Source organism: Dromiciops gliroides, chromosome 3 (genome assembly GCF_019393635.1).
Source record: "Dromiciops gliroides isolate mDroGli1 chromosome 3, mDroGli1.pri, whole genome shotgun sequence".
NCBI classification, from domain to species: Eukaryota; Metazoa; Chordata; class Mammalia; order Microbiotheria; family Microbiotheriidae; genus Dromiciops; species Dromiciops gliroides.
The window spans coordinates 33,571,082-33,595,273 of NC_057863.1; the positions used below are offsets into that span (position 1 = coordinate 33,571,082).

Sequence of the window (24,192 nt, forward strand, 5' to 3'; positions counted from 1 at the left end):
AACATTGGCTGTCACCATCATCACCACCACCACCACCAGCACTACTGGTGCTGCCAACAAGCCTTTATTAAACACCTCGTGTGTCAAGCATCATTCGAAGCACAAAGAAAATTGAAACCACATACTCACAATCCCTGCTCTTAAGGAATTCATGCTAATGGGTACTGTCTTGAGTCAGTTCAAATTATGCTTCTGGTGCTTTCTTCACGTGGATATATTGAATTATGTCCAACCCTAATTCATGCCCTCCCTAATGCTTCCCATTCCCATCTTGTCTCTTGATAGAGTAGCTCTTCTCCAAGTGGAATACCAAGGAAAGACCCCTGACTCAAGTCAGGGGACACGAGTTCAAATACACCCTCTGACATTTTGTGTGTGGGGGGGTGACCTCAGGCTAGTCACTTATCTTACCCGTCCCTCAGTTTCTTTATCTGTAAAATGGAGTTGGGCTAAATGGCGTAACTTTAGATGTGATCCCATGAAAAGACCCAGTGACTGTAGGGGAGGAAGCCTGGTGGTCCTAGACCCTCCACCAGTGGCCAGAGTATAACGGAAAGGCATTGTGTGGACAGAATCAGCCGTTAAACTGACTAGCTCTGGAGAACAAGTTAGAAAAGCAGCTGCCGGGCCACACGGTTTGGGCTTGTAAGGCAGCCAACGTCAGAAAGACCTTGGGTCTGCTTTCTGAGAAAGTGCAGGTCATTTGAGTGGAAGCCGCCTCCCACCAACTTTCCAAGATTTCCTAGAAACTGGCCTGTGATAACACTGGAGTTGGCTTTCTGGTGGGTTGGGGGACTCTGTGGGAAACAGATCCGTCCTTCCCTTTCTTTGATCTTTTTTATTGCTTTTTTTTTTTTTAAAGTAAGCATAGTTCACATACCTGGAGAAATGAGGAATTCCATTCTCAAAGTGGGCCAGGGGGAGGGAGGAGAAGGAACAAAGAGATGAGAATTGAGGCTGTTAGGAGAAGAAATTGAAGTAACTGACATATTGTGTGTGTGGGGGGGAGGGGTACACCCCTCCTTACCCTTGGAGAGAAAATGAGCAGAATGTCCTGACTTTTGTGCTGCTTTTTGGGTGCATTTTTCTTTAAGAAGCAGGAGGGGTTGGCCATTTCCATCTCCAGCTCATTTTACAGATGAGGAAACTGCGGCAAACCGGGTTAAGTAACTTGCCCAAGGTCACACAAGCTAGTTAAAGTGGCTTAGGGCCATTGGGATGATTAAATGAGATATTTGTAAAGCGCTTGGCACATGGTGGGTGCTTAATAAATGCGTATTCCCTTAACATTAGCCTACATCTCCAGTAAATGTGGTGGGGACCTCGGTAAGAGTGGTTGGATGCTCTTCTCAGAATCAGAGCTGGAGCATTTATACCCTCTCCAGGACACTGGACATTTGGCCGTCCAGCCTGTGCTTTTGCAGACCTCCAGGGAGAGCTTTTCGTGTAATTTCTATTCTCTTCTGATGTCGGGTTGTTTAAGTTTCGTGAACTCCCGGGAATCTCTGGCAGCTGGGCCTGCATACTGGAGCGAGGCAGCTGGGACCAAAACCCCATGAACTTGCGTGTGGCCCATTTTTGCCTGCATGGAGCTCCCCTCTTTCCCAAAACGAGAACAATAACACTCTTGGGATCCTCACAGGAGGGAGGCAGTCGACTCCAGTGGACTTGGAAGATGCGGGAAACTCATTGAGGAATCTGCAAGCTTCACTTAGGAGGTTGGTTTGGGGGTTTTTTTAAAGAAAAGAAAAAGAAAGGCTTATGGCCTGCAGAACTTGCTTTTACTTTTATCTTGTTAAAGGTGTGGAAGAAATTTGTGGATGTTTGAATTTGTGGCCTCAATTTTTGTAGTACAATCTCATTCATGGAGTTGGGTGCAATTGGCTCTTAGTTGCTCAAAGTTGTGTGGATCACATCTCTCATGTGTTGGCTTGTCCTTGAAACTCCTTGGGCCTTGGTTTCTTGTAAAATGAGAATGTTTGACTCGACAGTATACACAGAACCTTCTGCCTCTTAATCTAATATCTGAGATTCCTCATATCAGCACTTTTTGGGGAGTCTACATATATAGTCTTTTGGTTAGTGACTTAGCCAGTCTCTCTCTGTCTCTTTCCACCCTCTCCCACTCTCACTCTTCCTGTTCCTCTCCTCCAGTTTTCCTTTCTCCCTCCCTCTTCCTCTCCCTCCCTCCATTTCCCTCTCCCTCCCTCTTCCTCTCCCTCCCTCCATTTCCTTCTCCCTCCCTCTTCCTCTCCCTCCCTCCATTTCCCTCTCCCTCCCTCTTCCTCTCCCTCCCTCCATTTCCCTCTCCCTCCCTCTTCCTCTCCCTCCCTCCATTTCCTTCTCCTTCCCTTTCCATCCCTTTCTCCCTCTCTCATTCTGGTTCAGCACTTCTTACCCTTTTCTAAAGGATTGTCACTCAACAGAAAGATGAGCTTTGACTTGACCAGGATAAGTGTGGTGATGGTGACTGTCCTAGACCCCATGCAGCCCACATCTGCCTTAGGACACCTGCTCAGTTCATGACATTTTGAGCCCTCATTGCTGGTAGAGAATAAGTGACCCTGTGTCCCATTCCAGACAGGTCCCGGACTCAGTGAAGAAGTCTATCCTTTTGGGTTATGGCCAGATTTCCATCAGAGTCTTTTGAGACTGGGCTGTTAGTTAAGCAGGGTCTATTGTGGAATCTACTTATTGATTGGGGAGCTCTGGGAGCTGGTGGTGGGGAGGGCTGGGGGCTGGCCTTGGAATTCCTTACATTCCAGCCAAGCTAATAGGATTCTCTCTGGCTTCCGTTTTAAACTAATGAACTGGGAAAGAAAAGGTGCAACTCTTTATTTCTGAGAGGAGACCTCCTTGCTCCCTGGAGGGACCTGTTCTTCTCCCTCTATATCATGAGAGGTTATTTTGAAGGCTCCTGATGACAACATGGGGAGTGGGGAGTGGGGGGTGGGAGAGAAAAGTATGTTAAAGCCATTTGGCTGCTCTTGAAATCAGGAAGAGGGGGGGGACATTTTCTACTTGTAAATCATGCACTCGTCCCACATTCTGCAGACCTTCACAAATGACTTTAACAGTTTTTCAGGGTCACCCCAGAGGTTAAGAGCCTGCTTGCCCAGTGAACGTTTTGGTGATTAAAAAGCAATCCTTTATTGAAGTGATTGCATTTCTGCTCACAGGATCGACTGGGGAAAATCTTTGATTTCTGTATGTAGGAAAGTTTTGTCCTCCTTTTTAAGTGATTGACATAGAGTCGTTAGTCTGAAAGGGCTCTCCGAGCCCAGCTAAGTGGAGATTACTGCTTCTTCCCCCCTTTTTCCTACTGTTCCTTAATATAATAAATTATACAATCTTCCTTCAGTCTGCATCAGGAGCTTTGTCAGATTCCAGAGAACCTTGTGTAGTGGGAACAATACAACATAGGGAGTCCTCAGTCTTGAGTTTGAATTTTGGTTCATAACCTTGAGCACATCAATTCATTTCTTGGAAGAAATATTTAGTACATACCCATGGATGTCCATGAGAGCTGCATCAGGTCTTCATTTTCTTTTGTTTTTGTAACCCCAGTATCCTTGATTGATTGCTGGAGCCTCAGTTTTCAACTTTGTAAAATTGGCGATATTGCCATTCTCTATGTGGGAGGGCTTGTTTAACACTTTATAAAGATAAGTTCTGATAAATAATATGGAAAGTTGACTGTCTGGAATGTTATAAATATGACTCGGGATTTCTCTGGATTCCTCAGTGTTTGATACCCTTGTTGGTTTTTACAATTATTGGGCAAACCTCATTGCCTCATTTCCTTTTTTTCCTCCTGTGATGACATGTGCTTTGAAGTGAAAGGTGAATTATCTTGATGTAGCAATGCAGTTTAGAATGTTTTCTTGGCTTTTTTTTCTTTTTTTTGCTAGTGAGAGTTTAATGCTCCAAGCATACCCTTCCATCCCATTATTGTTGGCAGCTACCAAAGGATTTTCACTCCTAATAATAGGATGCAAGACTAGAGGGGGAAAAAGATCAGATAAACAACACATACAATGCTGAGCCAGGAGGGTAAAGGATGAACTGGAAAGTCCCAGGAGCTGTGATTGGCATTTGGAAGGTCACTTGCGCAATAGGAAATGAGCAGAATAAACTAGATTGCCACCTTCCCAGTTCATACATTATGGACTTCGTAGTCATCAACCGTCCATTTCCATCTGGGAACTTGGGAGAGACTTATTCCTAAAGAGAGTGCTCCTTAGCTAGCTGTCTGATTGTTGGGAATAACGGAGACCCATTCCTTGCCTAATTGGCTGCTGTGAGTGATGGTTCATTTGACCCTACTGGTGTGACCTGCCTAGTTAGGTTGTATGTGTAGACAGTAAGTCTCTTGTTCTCTGGTGTCTGAGTGCGCCATTTACTAAAGCTGATCTCCACCTAGCCATGCCATGCCTTCTCATCTCCTGCAGTTCTTGCCCTGATTCTTCTATTAATCCTCCATGGAGCAGCAGCAGCTCTGATGCAGAGAAGGCCTTCTGTTGATGATTTTAAGATTTTGTGGAATCCAGTATAACAGATTTCTGTGTCCCTTGATTATCCCTCACTTTCATTGTCTGGCCTGGCTGTCTTTTTCTGTGGATGATGGTATATTTTCAAGACATCATTAGCCATAAGGTTTAGCCTATAGTTGTGATGTTTCTGAGTATGTTCAATTTTTGTTCAGTTGTGCCCAACTCTTTGTGACCCTATTTGGGGTTTTCTTGGCAAAGACACTGGAGTGGTAGTTCCTTCTCCAGTTCATTTTATAGAGGTGGAAACTGAGGCAAACAGGGTAAAGTCACTTGTCCAGGTTCACACAGCTAGTAAGTGTCTGAGGTCAGATTTGAACTCAGTTCTTCCAGACTCCAGACCCTGTGCTCTATCCACTGAGCTACCGAGCTACCCTGTGTTTTACATGGTCCTTTCTAGATCTTCACGTACCAACCAAACAGAGACACATCCCAGGTGGTTTTAAAAATGACTATTTCTACATCGCCATTTTTAGATGAAAGGTGGATGTTAAACTGTCTGAGATGGAACTGATTTTATTGGTGTGCAAAGATTACAACTTCCTCAGGGCTCCTCATTCTGTGAAGCTCTTACCCAAGCCCTTCCCCATCCAGTGCACTGGGGGATTTCTGTTGGTTCCCAGGTCTCCTCCAATGGCCAGTGTACCAGGCAGCTTGACCGGTTACCACTTCTCTTTCTGCATGGCCATACATAGGATTTTGCAGTCATAGGTATTGTTCTAAATGCCTTTTACGTCACCTAAAACCACACTTTCATATTAATCTGGAGAGGATTAATTGGAAATAGTGCAAAGAGTTCCAAAACAGGTAGCAAAGCCTTCTATGGTTGCTATGGGATTATCTAAAAGTATTTCCTATTTGAAAGCAAGCTCCATTTCTCACAGCCCCTGCCCCGGGCCTATTCTTTAAATGACTTAAGTATCATATTCTCTAATTAAAATGCCAGACAATCCAAACCCAGGGAGGTGAATGCTTTTTTTTTTTTTTTTTTTTTTTTTGTCTTTCAGCTTCCTTCCATTTCAAATTAATGAAATTTCCCGAAGTTTATTGTACAGGTTGCTCAAGACAATTCATTTGGCCAGAGTCAAGTTTCCGGAAGAAAAAGCAAAATCACATCCAAGTTGGTTTAGCTTTCTAGAAAAGTGCTTCTAATTGAAAGATCTCCTTCCCTCTTTGCCCCTGGACAAACCCCCGCCTATCTAGAGAACAGAACTTAGGGAATCCAACTGCAGTGTTTCCAAGTCTGTCTCAGATCCGAGATTGAAGGAATCCTGAAGTTGGACTAAATGTTCATTGATCTTCACTTCTCTCCCCGCCCCCGCCCGCGCCCCCCCCCCCCCCCCCCCCCCAGCGAAAAGCTGGAGGATTCATTGGATTCTCTGGTTTTTGAAGCCAAGAGCAAGGAGGATGGCTGCAAAGGCCTCACAGTAAGGAGGCCAAGCTGAACGTATTGACGTAAAGAAGCAACAGATGGTGTTCAGATGTCTTCTGTGTGGACAGTCCATAGAAAGCAATGCACCAATTAGTTTGGAAATCAGACGCTGTTGGGAGGGTCAGTATTCAAACCTGATTTTCCTTTTTTCCTAGGACCTGCTGAAGTTCCCATGATGTCACCCAACGGATCCATTCCTCCCATCCATGTGCCCCCAGGATACATATCCCAGGTAAAATTCATCATTTATCTGACCCAGTCCTTCTCCACCCCCACAGTCTTAGAGCCCATCAGTGGTATGGAATTTTGTGATTACCATAGAGCTTGAAGTGACCTTAGAGGATCCTATTTTACAGATGAGCAAACTCTCTGGGCCGGGCTCTCCAAATAGCAGGTGGCATGGGTAGGATCTGAATCAAGTTCCTTGGACCCTAAGCCTCAAGGCTTTTGTACTCCCAAAGCTTTCATATTAGTTGGCAAAGGGCAGACATGTTGGGTTGATCAGGGCCTAAACTCCTCCCTCACACCTCCCCCCACCTCAGCATCTACATCAACCTGTCAATCTCCGGGCTTTTATTAAATAATCACTTCATGTGCCAGGCCCTGGATTAATTGTTCAGAACACAAAGAAAATTTTTTTTAAAAAGAAAAAGAAAACATTCCCTGAACTCAGGGAGGTCATGATTAAATGGGAGAGGCAGCCTATAAAAACCAGAATGTGGGAGATAAAAGCAGAGTAGATGGACGATTAGGAGTACTAAGGGAAGCCAGGGACTGTGTGAGTAGGAGGTTGGTTGGGAAAAGCCACAAATAGAAAAGAACTTCTTAGTAGTTGATCCTGATTGGACCCAATATATGAAGTGGTCCTACTAATCACAATGTGAATGTTGAAAAGGATCCAGGAAAAGCGACTGATGAATGGTCAGTCATTTAAGTAGGAGGAGATCCAAGAGAGCAAAATGGGGGGGGGGGCGGAAGGTTGTCAACCTTGTCAGATATTGCAGAGAAGCCAGGAACCCTGGGTCTGGAATGCTGGCCAAACACGGGTCCTTCTTGGGCACCCCTTCATTTCAGTGTCTTCTTTGCTCATACTATTAAAACTTGAGCAATGTCTCTATACCAGGGCCAACTGGTCATTGAGACAGGTTTCTTTGACCTCTGTGGATTTCCCTTCTCTTTGGTATGCTATGACAGAATGAATCCCTGCTCAGTGATGGATGTAAAGATGCAGTGGCATTAGTTGAAATTTACTGTTGTAGGGACCAGTTTTTAATTGGGGAGTGCTAGCTAAGCGGCTTGCCGCAATATTGGGGCAAGAAAGGAGACTGGCAGCCTCCCTCAAAACAGAACAAGATTTATTTTAACAAGAATGAACTTTAAAAAAACCAACACAAACAGGATCAATAGGATCAAAGGAAAGGAAATAAAATGGGGAAAGGGAAATTATAATACCTGAAAAATACCACCACCCAGGAATCAGCTGAAAATACGCAGCAGAACTTGCTTTCCAGCTTCTACCTATAATGCCCAATTCTCCTCCCCCAAACCTAGAAACACCCCACACAGTCCCAGCCAATGGGATGGCCACTCTGATAGTCACATGACTGCCCTCACTAGGCTTCTAACCATTATAATTTTGCCAGGCCTATGTAGGCGTATGCGAGTGGTGATGACTTGAGGTGCCAGAGCACTGGCATTGGCTACAACCAGTGGGTGGAGCACCCTGCGGTTTGCGGAGCCCCAGGCCAGTGTGCGCAGAGGCATAAAAAACTCAAATAACAATTAATTCTTTACACTGTCCTCTTTGCCTCTCTGCTACCAGCCCCATCCCCCCCCCCCCCATCTCATGCTTCCCCACTTGTGTGTGGACATGTGAAGGCTCAGGGTCTTTGTCTCTGTCTCTGTCTCTCTCTCTCTCTCTCTCTGTCTCTCTCTCTCTCTCACACACACACACACACACACACACACACACACACACACACACACACACACATACCCTCTAACCCTAACTTTTCCTACCTAAATTTCATTTTGAGTGTGCACTCATGTACTGGGGGCAGAGTAGGAAGCTATTGTGCATAATATCTCTGGCTGGAGTGACTGAGTTTCCTGGTAATCGGCCAGCAAGCATCTATGAAGTGCCAATTGTTTGCCAAACACTGTGCTAAGTATTTACTATATACAAAGAAAGGCAAAACTAGAAACAAAGGAAAAACCAGTCCCTACCCTCAAGGAGACTGAAATCTAATCTAAATGTGTACTTGCAAACAGTATTGACAAAGTATAAATGAGATAATTAATAAAGGGAAGATACTACATTAAGCTGGATAAATGTATTAGCGTTAGAGATAAACTGGAAGGAACTCTCTAGCTAATTCAGTCTTCCCCACGTGCCACCCCCCCCTTTTCTTTTTTCTTTCATTTCTTTCCTTTTTTTTTCCTTTCATTTCTTTCTTTTTTTTTTTTTTTTTTTGGTGAGGCGATTGGGGTTAAAGTGACTTGCCTAAGGTCACACAGCTAAGTGTCAAGTGTCTGAAGTGGATTTGAACTCAGGTCCTCCTGAATCCAGGGCCAGTGCTCTGTCCACTGCACCACCTAGCTGCCCCCGGCCTCCTTTTACAAATTAGGAATTTAAGGCCCATCCAACAAGACTAACTCATTTATGTTAAATGGTTAGTCCTTGGCAGAGCCCAAGATTTGAATCCATCTCCCCCCTGCCTCTTTCCACCCCTGTGCCCTACTGAGAAGAGCCCAATGATCCACTTGTTGCCATGACAGCAGCATAGCATTTTTAAGAGGCTCTCACACCCACCAGGTTAACACATAAGCACCAAGGCTCCATAGTGGCTGCTCAGCCTATTTTGGGGTTTCCACTCCCCCCTCCTCCTATGACTCAGAATATTTGCTTAGGAGCTCTGGGGACACCTGACTGTGTCAATCATGATTGTACAATGCGGAGTTTTCAATAGCACTGGTTAATCTAATTTAGAGCTCTCCTTTGTGAAGGGAGATTAAGAAAAGTTGCAGGCTTGTCTGTGAGAAGAAATGATTGTCCTCTAAGAGGCTGTCTGCTAGAATCTTCCCACTCCATCTCTGACCTTGGGAAAATTCTGTAATGACCTTCAGCCTCAGTGCATCATCTTGACTTGGCTAGATGGTGTGTACGTTTAGGGTCCTGTGTGGGATCCCAGAGGTGTCACTGGGGGTCTTTGCTATCAGAGCTCTAGGACAACCTAGAACATTTTTTTGGTGGGTACCCATGATCCATTTCGATACTGGGAGTGTTACTTGACTATGAAAAAACCACAGTCGATACTGAAGAGAATTCATTGAGAGAGAAAAACATAGAGTTTGGGCATTTTTTGAAATTTTGAAACCCTTTATAAACTCTGAGAGAAGTGGTCAGAGAAGAGAGAGTGAGAGCAAAGGGTGAACGATCTCTTTGTAGAAAGTACAAAGGAAGTCATATCCTTGATGACTTTCCACCCCAGGCCTTTTAAAACAGACTTGGGAGCAGAAGTGCCTGAATTTGAAAGAGTCCTAGATATTGGCTGTTTTTTATTTGCTATGTTGTTAAGAACAAAATTGTCTGCATTGGAGAGTTGTTGGATTTTTTTGGGCAGCAATCAAAGATTTCTAATTCTCTAAAAGTAAACATGTTTATTTCTTCATTGCGTTCGTCCAGCTACAATCACAGAAATCTTCCTTTCTCTGAAGTGAGCTGCTCTAAGACTTATCGTTTATTTTCTCCTTTTTTTGCACGGCCCAATTATTGGCACGTCTGCCTGCTTTGGCAGATAAGTAAATTGTTTATTCAAGTCATTGTGAACAGGGAACATGGAGAGAAAAAAACCAGAAAAGGTGGGGGGTGCATTTCCAACAAGGATACTAAATGTTAGAAAAGACACTGTGCATAGTAGATTGAGGGGCCAGAATTTGACTCAAGAAAGCCTACATTTGGGTCCCACTGTTAATCCTTGCTAGCTGTTTAATGGGGGTCCATCACTTAGGTAATTCTGAGTGATTTAGGAAAATTACTGAGCAGTTGAGTGGAGGATGGGTTGGAGTGGGAAGAGACTGGAGGCAGGGAGATCAATCAGAAAGCTGTACCAAAGTAGTGACGGTGTCAGAAGAGAGACAAGGATGCTTAAGAGAAATGAATGATAAGACTACACAACAGATTTTATATGTGGAGTGAAATTGGAGAAGAGGATGGCAGAAGTTTGGCAGAGGGGAGGTTTTGGGAGGGAAGGTCAATTGAGTTTGAGATATCAAAAGTCAATTAGTGATGAAAAGCTAGAACTCAGGATAGAGGTTAGGGCTGGGTGGATAGAATGAGGAACCATCCAGAAAGGAATGATAATGGAATCACCAAATCAGATAGTATAGAGCATGGGTTCTTTCTGCTTGTTTTTTTGTCATGGACCCTTTTCCAGGCTGAGGAAACCTGTGATATTTTAAAACGCATAAAATAAAATACAAAGGAGGCCAATTATATTGAAATAGAGATATTGCAATACTAAAAAGCAACAGATTAATGAACAACAGGTTGAGATATATTTCTCAATAAGGGATAAGAGAAGACGTCCTAGGACAGGTGCAAGGGACACCTGTGCTTCTTAGGCGACTGGAATGAAGAGTCTGTAGAGAAGATGTGTGGTCAGACAGGCAGAAGACAAATCTGGAGAGAGAGGAGAAGACTGTGATGGACAGTGTTGAAGGGACAAAGAGGGCCAACAAGGATGAGGATTGAGAAAAGGTCACAAAGAGTCAGACATGACTGAAATGAATGAACAACTAGAAGTTATTTTCATGGTGTCTCCTCTGTTAGGATGTGAGTTCTTTGAAGACAGAGGCTGTCATTGCCTTTCTTTGTCTCACCAGTGTGTGTGACACATAGAATATGCTTAGTAAATGGTTTTTACTCAAACGCATGCTCAAAAAGACCTCCATACATACATGCATCTATGCACACACTTACATACATGCATGCATGCATGTTTTGGGGGGTGGGAATTCTCTATGCCTATGCCACTTAGCATCCTGGAGAATTTTACTCCTGTGACCCTGGTAAGATAAGTGACCTCCCCAGCTGCAGGCCATTCATCCAGCCAGTCTTTCACCAGGCACTTGAACCAAAGGTCTTTCAGACCCAAAGCCATTGTCCTTACCCCTACAATAAGCTACCTCTCAGTCCCACAATTATCACCACCTACCTACAAAAAAATCACAAATTAGACTAGCCAAGAATATAATAATAGCTGTATTGATAAGGCAGTATACAGAGTGAGGAACTGTTGCACAAGAAATATCTTATGTTCTTGAGACTTTGCCAAAGAGAATCAATTAGAAGTGTTTCCGAGAGATGAAGAGAAGCTTCATGTTCTTAGATTATTTGGGGGGGGGGTCTTTCATCACAGGCAGAGCAAAAACTCAGAATCATAGAATGTAGGATAGAATTCTAGAGTTGCAAGAGACCTAAGTAACCTTAGTAAACTTAGGTCTTAACAATTTCTTTAGAATATCCAAGTGTTATTCATCAGCTGAAAACTCCTCGGGTGGTGAACACGAATCCAATTTTTCAGTGGAGAATTGTGGGAAGTTAGCTACTTTAGACAAATGACAAAAAATGGGAGTGTTTTGGGTACCTGATTGGAAAAGAGACAAGGCAACAGGAAGGTATTCCTTAAAATCAGTTAGAATCATGTTATCCAAAAAAAAAACATTCTCCAGAAATAAGAACACAGCATCTTATTCCTTTATCAAGACATGAAGGTAGTGAGTTAGGAGAAAATAAAGGAACATCTTAGATGTGAACAGATAGATCTTGTAAAAAGTATCTTCTGAATAGAGTACATCTCAAAGGAAGTATTGAGTAGAAGGAATCAAATTTAAGATGTTGTAGGTCCTCACAATTGCACAGAGATCCTTCCCTTCCTCTCTCTCTCTCTCTCTCTCTCTCTCTCTCTCTCTCTCTCTCTCTCCCTCCCTCCCTCCCTCCTTCCTTCCTTCCTCCCTCCCTAACTCTTTCTCTCATCTTCTTTCCCTCCCCCTTTTCCTTCTTTCTTTTTCTTTCCTTCCTTCCCTTCCTTCCTTCCCTCCCTCCTTCCCTTTCTTCCTTCCCTCCCTCCTTCCCTCCCTCCCTTCCTCTCTCCTTCCCTCCTTTTTTCCTTCCTTCCTTCCTCCCTCCCTCCCTCTTCCCTCCTTCCCTCCCTTTTTTCCATCCCCCTCCCTTCCTCCCTCCTCATGGTTCCTCTGCTTGAAGACCTCTATTCTGGGAGAACCAGCTCCACTTGATACAACCCTTTTGGATAGCTTTAATTCTCAGAAAGTCTTTCCTTTTCCCAAACCTTAATCTTCCTGTCTGAAACGTCTACCCTTTGTTCCTAGTCCTGGCCTCCAGGGCCAAGGCAAACAAGTCTAATCCCTTTCCCACATGTGGGCCTTCAAATACTTGAAGACAGTTACTATGTCTGTTCGTGGTCTCCTTTTCTCCAGGCTAAACATTCCTATTTTTCTCCACTGATCCTCACGGCCCTCCACCAATTTCATTGCCTTTCCTTTCCTAGGTGGGCGTAAGACAATTGTTGCCCACCCATGATATGGCCTGGATTTGAGAAGACCAGAATGGAATCTCATTTACATAGAGAAAGTTTCAGTCAAACCCCGAATTAATCTAGGCAATGCCTGGCTCTTTACCTAGTAGCTTCAACCAGCAGTTAAAAGACCAGCTTCCCACGTATATGGTTTGCATGTACATTAGTCTTTTCAGCTACATCTGAATATTGTCATCATTCCCAATAGTAACAGTTGTTCTTATAGTACCATCTTTATTAATACCACAATATTAATGTTAATTGATATTGATTAATTATTAATATAACTACAAATTATATAAATACCATTTCAATAATATATTAAATAAAACCAATGATATACTGATTACATATGCTTAATGCATTATATGTACTTATATTAATATAATATTGATGCCAATAATATTGTTAAATAACATCAATAATGAAAAAAAATTATTATTATTATTAATACCCTGTCTATAGCACTTTGAGGTTTGCAAAATTCTTTACACATGTTATGTCATTTGGTCCTCACATTAACCTTATGAGATAGTTACTATTATTATCTCCATTTCAAAAATTGACTAGTAAGTATCTGAAGGATAATTTGAATTTACGTCTTCCTGATTCCCAATCCCAAGCTCCATTCATCATGGTGCCTGATTTCCACCATTACTATTTTAGCTCACGGAGGCTTGTGTGGTGTAGTGGAATGAGTAGTGAATCAGATTTCAGAAGACCTAGATTTCAATCCTCACTTATCACCTGTTTGACCTTAAGTAAGTCACTTAAATTCTGAGCCTCCCATTTGCAGAGGTTTGGCCATGGGGGCAGCTAGGTGGCGCCGTGGATAAAGCACTGGCCCTGGATTCAGGAGGACCTGAGTTCAAATCTGGCCTCAGACGCTTGACACTTGCTAGCTGTGTGACCCTGGGCAAGTCACTTAACCCCAATTGCCTCACCCAAAAAAAAAAAAAAAGGATTCAGGCATTTTGCCATAACCTTCCCAGCATCCTCCTCGCTCTGCACACCTGTTGTCATCATGAGGTAGGAGGGAGAGTTCTCCTCCCATTTCCCCCAGACTAAGTCTAGTCTCCATTTTAACTCTGTCATGAGTTTCCTGTAGATTTGTGGAAACACTTTCTCCATTCCAGCCAGTGATTTATATTTAAGGTGTCCATAAGCAGATGCTCAGAATTACATTTTTCCATTCCAGCATAGTCTTTGGCAGTGGGTTTTTCTGTAGTTAGAGGAAAAACTATACATTGAACCCCAAATGAGAAAAGAAGCCTTGGAAACCCATCCAAGTCAACTTTCCACCATGTGGGAAACTCTCCTCACTGGCAGATGACTTGAGGTTGAAGACTGGTTTGAGAGTGTATGGAGAACCAATTAAGCCATGTCAGTGGCTCCTCTCCTGCCTAATAGCATTTGTTTTGCTTATGACTATTTTATTATTTCTTAAGGACATGGATCCCATTGAGTTTCTTTTGGTGTAAGGATATAGAGATGGTCAATGAACCAAACAAAGAAAAAGCATTTAAATTTGGATTTGACCCAACCAAATAGATTAAGTCACATGCCCAGGGTTTCACATCTAAAAAGTGTCTGAGATCGGATTTGAACTCAGGTCTTCTTGATCCCCAGGCCTAGTGCTCTGTCTACTGCACCACCTTTGGCATCCCCAGAATGAGTACCCAAGAGATAGCTGGTAGGAGCCGGTGTGCCCCGGGGTTCAACAATGACTTGGGGTTTATTGAAAGTCAAGAGAAGCTTTCTCTGTGGGGAGTCAGCAAACCATTTCAGTCTGAAAGAGGAGGGAGAAAAAGAATGAAGCCACCAACACCAGAAGTTTTCTTACTTTAATTGCTATCATCAGCTAATGAACAGTAGTGAGACTATTTTCTCTGTGTGTGTTCTGTTATTGTTGGGAAAAGGGCAGCATATTTCCATTAGGGCACTTCCTGCTAAAGCCAATAGCTGAACTTCCAATTAAATTAAAGGCTGATGTTAGATAAACGTCCCATAGAACTCAACCATTAAAGGACAATTGGCTAGGTCAAGAATTTCACCTAAGAAGAAGCAGGGGCTGGATTGCCTTTTGGGGAAATTTGCGCAGTTCTTTTTAATGGTCCCAAAATTCACCCTTCAACAAAGTGCCATGTTTTTATTATTTTGAAAATTGTTATTTTCAAAAATCTGGTCTGATTTTCAAAAATCAGACACTAAAATGGGCATCTTCTTATACACCAGAAAGAAGAAAATAAGGATTGTATAGGAAACTCTGAATGTCCATTTCATTCTAAATATTTGTTGAAAGATTGACGGATAACTTGCTTCTCCCACTAATACCTTTCAGTGTTCTTGGACCTTCCCAGTTTTTCCCCAGAAATTATTGCCATGTCTAAGCTTGTAGCAAGAGCATGGATTCAGAGCTAAAACATCCTTAGAGGTTATCAAGTTCCAACCCACCACTTTATTATTTTTTTTGGTGAGGCAATTGGAGTTAAGTGACTTGCCCAGGGTCACACAGCTAGTAATTTAAGTGTCTGAGGCTGGATTTGAACTCAGGTCCTCCTGAATCCAGGGCCGGTGCTCTATCCACTGTGCCACCTAGCTGCCCCCAAACCCACCACTTTATAAATGAGTTGAGTGAAACCCAAGGTCACAAAGAGATTGGCTTGAGGCCACACAGACATTAAGCACCAGATTCAGGATTTGAACTCAGGTTCTCGAAATCAGCACCATTTTCACTGTTCCACATTGCCCACTGTTTTTTCTTCTTGTTTGTGCTTCAGTTGTGTCAGACATTTTGCTGACTCCATTTGGCAAAAATACTGGAGTGGTTTTGCCATTTCCTTCTCTAGCTCATTTTTCAGATGAGGAAACTGAAGCAAACAGGGTGAAGTGACTTACCCACACAGCTAGTAAGGGTCTGCCGATGTATTTGAAGTCAGGAAGAGGAGTCTTCTTGACTCCAAGCCTGCCTGGTCTTCTATCCACTGGGTCATCTACCTACCCCCCTGTTTAATTTGGTTTTATTGACTTGCCTTTGTAGTGTGTACTTGAGGTTTCTACATTGCCTGGGGGTTGGAGAGGAGGAAGAAAGCAAAGGAGGAAATTAGTGACCATTTGGAAATATTAGTGGATATGACCTGAGAGGTGGAGGGCAGCTGTCTAAGCTACTGTGATTGCATCTTTTCCTTCTTGACTGTTGCTCAAAGATGTCTTCAACTCCCAATCTCGGCTCCTTACTTCTCTAAAAGAGATCAGAAGACAGCAAGAGTACCAGGCCCACAGCACCCATCGAATCAGACAAGAGACAGCAATAGGGGGAGGTTCTCTTCATCCACCAGACTGACTTTCTTTAACTCATGTGCCCAGAGGTCATTTAGGTGTTTATGGTGGGAAGAGGCAGATAGGTTTAATTCCATGTTGAGATTCCCACCTGGGCAGAGACTCTAGGGACCCGGAGCTAGAGAGAGTCTTGGGGGATAATATTAATGATGGAAGCCGGGCAGTGTGGTTTGCAGAGCCAGTCTTGGATACACCTCCTTAATGTTACTTCCTCTCAAAGTGTGAGATGACAGCATAAAAGTTGTTGGAGAGGGTCTTTTCTATGTGGACCATCATTGTCCTTAAGACTTGAGTTACCCCTTCATGGAAATATTGGGTTGAGAGGAGTCTGGCCAACCCGTCTGGGCAATCCACTGACTTTGGGCCATCCTGTTCTTAATCTTCAGTGGAACAGAGCACATTCCAGTGTCTCCCGTCTGCTTCAGGCAGGAAATTCTGATGTCTGGCCTAAATCCCCCTCCTCTCTGAAATAAGCCCATTTCCTTATATCCTACCTTTAGGAGAGCTCAGAAGGCTTCCTGCCTCATCTTATATCCCTTAATATGCCTGAAAATGGTCATTCATTTCCTTCTCTGCTTCTTCTTCCCCCTCCCTAGGCAACCTAGAAAGTGCTCCATGAAGCCCTTTTTCCTGAGATTACTTATTTGTATTCACAATGCGTAACAAGGCCGGCACATTAAAGACACTTAATAAAGGCTCGTTGATTGATTAATACAGAATTTTGAATGAAAGCCCATTGACGTCAGTATTGGATGGGAAAAATGTTTGAGCAGAAGTGTTTGTTTTAGGGATTTTAGTTGCCCTGGCTTTAGGTTGAAAATTTAGATTAAAAATAGAGTTAAGTGATGATTGTCAAGGCTTCAAATCCTGGCTCTGCTGCCTCTTACCAGTGCGGCCTCAGTCATATAATGTCTCCCTTAGATTCCTCATCTAGAAAATGATGAGAGGCTTGACCCAGACAGCCTGAGATCCCTTGTGGACCTAGAACTACCATCCTATTAGACCACTTTTTTTCCTCCCTCAGGGCCCATCTGGTAGCATGATCTAAATCTCAACTGTTTATCAGCCAGGACAGGAAAAGGTGATATGCCAATGGCATTTTTACAGAAGATGTAGTTAATATTTGAGGGTCCTCCAGCTGATGTTGGGGTTTCCCTGTCCCCCCATTCTACCTGCTTGAGCCCCTGCAGCCTTCAGCCCCAACTCAACGCCACAAGTTGGGAACAGATCAGTGGTCATGGTCTCTGGGGCTACTTGATTACAAAATCTGTGTTTGGGTAGACCCTGAGACTCATTCTGGAGAATGAATTGTGTTTCATTGCAAGAGGTTGAGTCCTAGGGGTGAGAGCCTTCTACCAGAACTCGCCTGTCTATCCAGATAGGTCTGGAACTGAAAAGGAGACCATCGAACCTAGCACTTAGTGGTATACAGTAGACCCTCAATAAATATGTATTTATCAATTATCAGTAATTATCCATTTTCAGTCAGTTATCAGTAATTGTGATAATTTGTCAGTTATCACTCAATTGATCCCAATTCCTCACTTCACATATTAGATAACCAACACTGCACAGAAGCTTCAGGGTGACTTGCCTAAGGTCACACAAGTCATAAATATCAGGAGTGGGATTTGAACTAAGATTCTCATATTTCAGAAACTATTGTGTGTTTTCAACTGTATCCCCATCATTCCTTCAGGCTCCATTACAGTCAACAGGACCCTAAGCAACTCATTTTTTTCCCCTCTCTCTGGACTTCAGAGACCCCTTGCCACTCTAAATCTATGATGCTCTAAACTATTCTTTAAGTTACTCATCTGTCAGTGTTGTTAATGTATGTAGCCTCAGCCAGGCTCCCAGCCTACGGGAAACGTGGGTTGAGAAGGTATTTGTCCAACTTCCTCACTGGCACAGCCCTTTATCCTGCTAATAATATTTCCTGTGACACGATCAGCCCTATTTGATGTCTCCAGAGTACCGCAGGCTGGTCCCCACATCTTTGATGAGCCCTCTGATCTGTCCATGATAGAGATTATGCAGCAACAGCAACACCTGGATAAGGGGAGTTTGTCTTCCTCCTACCTGCTTCCTTGACTCATTTTTGGGACTCTTCAGAATCATTCAAGGTCATGTCGTTCTTTCCCCTTCTTAATACTCATGTTTTCCTCTGGGTTCTAGAAAGAGACACCAGTAAACATGAGTTCTGATGTGCAGACAAATGAAAGTTCTATTTTATTCTAAAATTAGAAATCATTCTTGTCTGGGAGATTCTAAGATGTCTTTTAAGCCTTTGCTTAATTAAATTTTGAAGATGAAAAGATTTTTTTTCTTTGCTGATGAAAGTTTTAATGCTACAAGTGCCTGTCACTTTAGAACCTCATCTAAGCAATAGATAAGTAAAGTTGGCATCTCATTACAAAATCGTGCCCAGAGAATATTTCCCTTAAGCTCAAACCAAGGGAGGCTCCCTGCTTGTCGCTGGATCTCATGGTTTTTCTGGGGTAATATTTAGGATTTTAGTGGACCTGTTTCATCAAGAGGACTGTAAAAAAACTTTACAGAAGTCAAAAGGGGGAAAACTCTTTTTGAAGAGGTAGGGCTTTTCCCTCCCCCCTTCAGGGGGCAGCTAGGTGGCACAGTGGATAAAGCACTGGCCCTGGATTCAGGTGGACCTGAGTTCAAATCTGGCCTCAGACACTTGACACTTACTAGCTGTGTGACCCTGGGCAAGTCACTTAACCCCCATTGCCCTGCCCAAAAAAATGTCATTCGATTTATTTTATATTTTATTTTTCTACAATTACATTTAAAAATAATTTTAATATTAAAATTTTTAAAAATAATTTTGAGTTCCAAATTCTTTTTCTCCCCTCTCATTGAGAAGGCAAACAGTTTTATATAGGTTATACATGTGCAGTCATGCAAAACATTTCCATATTAGTTTTGTTGTGGGAAAAAAAAAGACAAAAAACCCAAGAAAACTAAAGGTTGTGGGGTTTTTGTTTGTTTGTTTGTTTGTTTGTTTGTTTGAAATGGATGCTTAGATTTGCATTCAGATTCCATTAGTTCTTTCTCTGGAGGTAGGTAACATTTTTCATCATGAGTCCTTCAGCATTGTCTTAAATCATGTATTTGCCTAGAACAGCTAAGTCAATCACAGTTGATCATCATATAATATTGTTACAGTGTACGGTGTTCTCCTGGTTCTGCTCATTTCATTTTGTATCAGTTCATGTAAGTCTTTCCAGGTTTTTCTGAGAACATCCTGCTTGTCATTTCTTATAACACAGTAGTATTCTATGACAGTCACATAACTTGTTCAGCCATTCCCTAATTGAGGGGCATGCCTTCTATTCCAGTTTCATTGAATACTTTGTACATCTTTATCCATGCTTCCAATTCTGCTTTTTAGGGAGTTCTTCTCTTCAGCGGACTTTTGCTCCTCTTTTACATTTTGGCCTATTCTGTTTTTTAAGTTGTTATTTTCTTCATTAATTTTTGTGCCTCCTTTACCAAACTATTAACTAACTCTTTTCCCCCACATGATTTTCTTGCATCACTCATTACTTTTTCCAATTTCCACTGTACTTCTTTTATTTGATTTTTAAAAATCCCTTTTGAGCTTTTTCCGGGAATTTTTTTTTTTTTGGCCTGAAACCAATTCATATTTTTCTTTCATGCTTTGCCTATAGCAGTTTTGATTTTGTTGTCTTCTTCTGTGTTTATGTTTTGCTCTTCCCTGTCACCATAGTAACTTCTTGTGGTCAGGTGCTTTTTCTGTTGTTTGCTCATTTTCACAGTCTATTTCTTGATTTTTATGTTATTATGTTTTGTCATTTTTATGTCTTATGTTAATGTTGGGCTCTGCCCTGGTGGTGGAGGGGGCAGTTCTGCCCATGTTTTAGGGGCTTTGTGTGTGTGTGTGTTTGTCTTATGTTTATTTGTTTTGTTTTGGTTTAGTTTGGGGCAGCTGTTTAGAGAGCTAGTTCTGGGGTTCTCTAAGTTTTTGGTTCTTTTGAAGTAGTATGATCTAAGGAAAAGTGTGGTCACTGGTCTCCTGACCTGTGCTCTGTTCTATGAGTAACCACAAGCACTTTTCTACTCTGTAACTATGACCAGGGTCTCTTTTCCCCTGCAGCTGCAGTCTCTGGTGTGCTCACTCTAACACAGTGCCCCAGACCCCGGTATAAGCAATGCAACCAATCCTGTACCTGGTGCCAGCAAAGGGGCTCCTGTAATGTCTTTCTGACCAGTTTGCCCAGCCCAATACTGTCTGTCACATGAGAGCTTTAGAACCCTCTGTGGCCTCTGCGCATTCAGCTTCCCCCAAAGTCTGCTGCTGGTTTGCTGGGGTGACTGTGTTGGCTCAGGCTGTCGTAGTTCAGGCTGTGTGGGACCGTGTTCACCCCTCACCCTGGTGCAATAGACCTTCCTTGCTGACCTTCTAATAACTTGTCTTGGGCTAGAAAATTATTTCACCTCATTCTTTTGTGGTTTCTGCTGCTCTGAAATTTGTTTTGAGGCACATTTAAAAGTTGTTTGGAGGGGAATTTGGGAGAGCTCAGGTGAGTCCCTGCCTTTTCTCCACCATCTTGGCTCCAACTCCTCCCAAAAAACTTTAAGTAATTATTTCAGTAGAAGCTTCTTAAGGGAGACAGCATGGTACCCTGGAAAAAACCCAGGATGTACAGGCAGATGACTTGGGGTTAATTTTTCAACTATAATACTTACCAACTATAGGACCTCAGTCTTATTTCTTAAAGTGCCTTGGTCCTCAATTTTCTCATCTATAAAGGGAGTGGATTGTACTAGATGTTGCTCCCCAAGAAGCCCCTCCAGCTCCAGCCAAACTTATTTATTATAATTTCTAAACCCTAATTTTCACATTCCTTCATCCAACAATGCAAGAAGAATTTATTTTGATTGGCAAGGTCTTATTCATGATTCTTATAAAAATTAGACATTTGTATTCTACCTGACAAATACAAAATACACATAGGTGAGCAAGGAGCATAGATTAGTCCTGTATTCATCCTTCAGAGATGTATACAGGTTGTTCATTTCAATATGCGTAGCATAAAGTGGCCTCAGATTAAGGATGGGGAGAAGGCAAGTCTGGATTTATAAATTAACCATAAAAACTAACTCTTCCCTCAAACCCACATACAGAAAAGGATGTTCTTTTTAGTATGATCTGCTGAATCAAAGGTCCATCCAAATGGCTAGACTACCAAGGGGATAAATCCACCAACCTGCAGAAATGTAGAGTAAATTTGAAATAGAGGTTGGAGGTAAGGATTCAGAAAACACCTGGCTAGTTCTGGGAGTTGAAGTTGCAAGAATGGATGGGACCACCAGAGAGAGAAGATAGACAGCCCAAGAGGACCAAGCACAGATACCATGGAGACTGGAGGAGAAAGAAGTAGCCTAGATCAAGAGACAGTAGGACCCCAAAGCTGAGAGTTAGTTTCCTGGATAGGACAGTTAGGGGAATGAGATGTGACAAAGTCTTGTTGGCTTGATGAATGGCCTTTGCCTCTGGTTCTGAGGCATTCATTTCTGACCTTTCATCGCATACTGGGAGATATAAACAAGACTGAAGTGGCTGAAAAAGAAGTAAGTGGGGGGTGAGAAGACTCCAGTGGTAGAACCACCACGCTCTGCCAAGACTTTCTGCTTTCTTTATTATTCACTGTAAACCAGCTCATGAGTATATCTTTGGGTTATTAGTTTGTCTTTTGAAAATGACATTATATGGGGGCAGCTAGGTGGCGCAGTGGATGAGGTACCAGCCTTGGATTCAGGAGGACCTAAGTTCAAACCCAGCCTCAGACACTTACTAGCTGTGTGACCCTGGGCAAGTCACTTAACCCCCATTGCCCTGGAAAAAGAAAAAGAAAAAGAAAGAAAGAAAATGACATTATAGAACCATATAGTCAGGTTCAGGAAGACCTACCTTTTCATTCTGCCTTCAACTTGTAATCACTCTGTGGCCCTGGACAGTGTCTTCATCTGTAAAATTGGGATGTTAAGTACATCTGCCTCCCAAGTTTGCCAGGATCAAGTGAGGTAATCCTTAAAGATGCTTTATAAACCCCAAAGAACTAGTCAAATAATAGCTGGGGGGGGGGTTTAATAGTAGTTGTTGTAGTGAGTATTCCCTGAATGTCTTCTATGTGGAAAGATGAGAAGGGGTAATTCCAGAATTTTTAAAGGGTTAGCTGACATATTTTTCCTTTTTCCTTCCTCTGTAGGTGATTGAAGACAACACGGGAGTCCGTCGTGTGGTGGTCACACCCCAGTCTCCTGAATGTTATCCCCCAAGCTACCCATCGGCCATCTCTCCAACTCACCACTTACCTCCGTACCTCGCCCATCATCCTCATTTTATCCATAACTCTCACACGGCTTTCTATCCACCCGTCACAGGACCTGGAGACATGCCACCCGGCTTTTTCCCACAGCATCATCTTCCCCCCACACTATATGGAGAGCAAGGTGAGCGGTGAGGTGCTGATATCCATGGGTATTTTTATCTGGCCACAGCCCAAAATGGGCTTCCTTTAAAAAAAAAAAAAAGTGGGGGTGAGAAGATTCTACTGGTAGGATTATCATTCTTTGCCAAGATTTTCTGCTTTCACAATTATTCACAGTACATCTCCTGGTTATTAATTCTTCTTTTAAAAATGACATTATAGAGCAATAGATTTAGAGATAGGAAGACTAAGGTTTTAAGCCTGCCTCATGACAAAGTGAGATTTGTAGAAGGCTGAACCAGAAATTGTTTGGTCATCTAACATCATGAATGGACAAATAAATAACTATTTATTAGTCCCCATGAGCCTGGCATTTTATGAAGGAGTCAGGATAAAACACACAAATGGAGATATTCCCTGTCCACAAGGAACATACGGTGGGAAAGTCAGTACATAAAGGGAAGTGGCACCCAGGGAGCCATATTTTAATTTGGGACATTATGGTTAGTGGAATCACAGGGGAATAGATTATTGATCTGATTGTGATTCCAGAGCTGCCAATGATCCAAGCCTGAAAAGCTGAGTACGGTGACATGTGGCAGCCATGTGATTGGGTGGAAGACTTTGGGGGATAAAAGTGAAGTACAGCTGGGGCCCCCTTGATGTTGTGGATCCTTCCTCTTCATGGACTTCACAGCATAGGGCTAAATTTATAGCTCTAATATTTCTAGCACTTCTCCAACACTTGGTGTCTCCAGTAGCAAGATCGCGGGGAAGTCATTGTCTGTGACCAAATGCCATGGTGTAATTGATGACAAAAGTTGGGAAACCTGAAGGAAGAGTGGCAACCATCTGAGCCTGCCTTTCACCACATGGTATTACCTCTGGGAGACCCAACTTCAAATCTCCTACTCAGCCCTGAGTGACCTTGGCATCTCTCTGGGCCTAGCTATGTTCATCTCTTTAATGAGTGATGGCTCCTGAGGCTTCCTTCATCTCTCGATCTAGGAGTCTTTGCTTCTTTTACATTTGGGGTAGGGGGTTGTGGTATTAACACCCATGTAGCATTGTTTCATCTAAGGTGTTATTTGGGTCATCAGCCACATTAAAAAGGTTATGCTTATATAAGGGCTCCCAGAGAGGAAGTGTCCTGGCACCATTTCTTTCCTCCCTGATTACATTTTAAACCATTAAATAATGGGACACCTTCTATTTCCTGTCTTCCTCCCCTAAAGAAATAAAAAATGCAACTTTAGCAAACAGTCGTGTTTGTTGTTGATATTGGTCAAAAATGTCAGGCCTGGTACGTTCTAAAAGGTTCTCAAGAGATTTATGTAATAGTTTATGGCACCAGAACTAAGTGTAGAAGTATAATTTCTTACACTGGGCTTGTAGTTTCACTTCTTTTTGTCTGGTGCTCCCCTATTCTGCAGCTCTCTCCCTACATTTTCTTTTTTTTTTCTTTTTAAAAATTTATTTATTTATTTATTGCAAGGCAATGGGGTTTTTTGCAGGGTCACATAGCTAGTAAATGTCAAGTGTCTGAGGTCAGATTTGAACTCAGGTCCTCTTGAATCCAAGGCCGGTGCCCTATCCACTGTGCCACCTAACTGCCCCTAACTCTCCCTACATTTTCAAAAAGAGTCTAGGGGTCAGGTTTCTATGTAGAATATTTCTAGACATTGGGAGCCCTCATGGCATGGGCCACTGAATAAGTGATTCCCACAACATGATCAGTTGGGTCTTAGACCTAGAGTTGGAAGGAACCTTAGACACTGTGGTATAACCTCCTCATTTTT

General features: G+C 42.7%; 1 protein-coding gene across 1 annotated transcript in view; it reads left to right on the forward strand.

Annotated features, from left to right (window-relative positions):
- Positions 1-24,192, forward strand: part of FNDC3B (fibronectin type III domain containing 3B) — a 399,493-nt gene that overhangs the window by 213,775 nt on the left and 161,526 nt on the right. The window contains exons 4-5 of the mRNA XM_043994436.1: positions 6,138-6,214; positions 22,172-22,415. Of these exons, the coding sequence (XP_043850371.1) occupies positions 6,138-6,214; positions 22,172-22,415 (321 nt within the window). The remainder of the gene's footprint in view (positions 1-6,137; positions 6,215-22,171; positions 22,416-24,192) is intronic.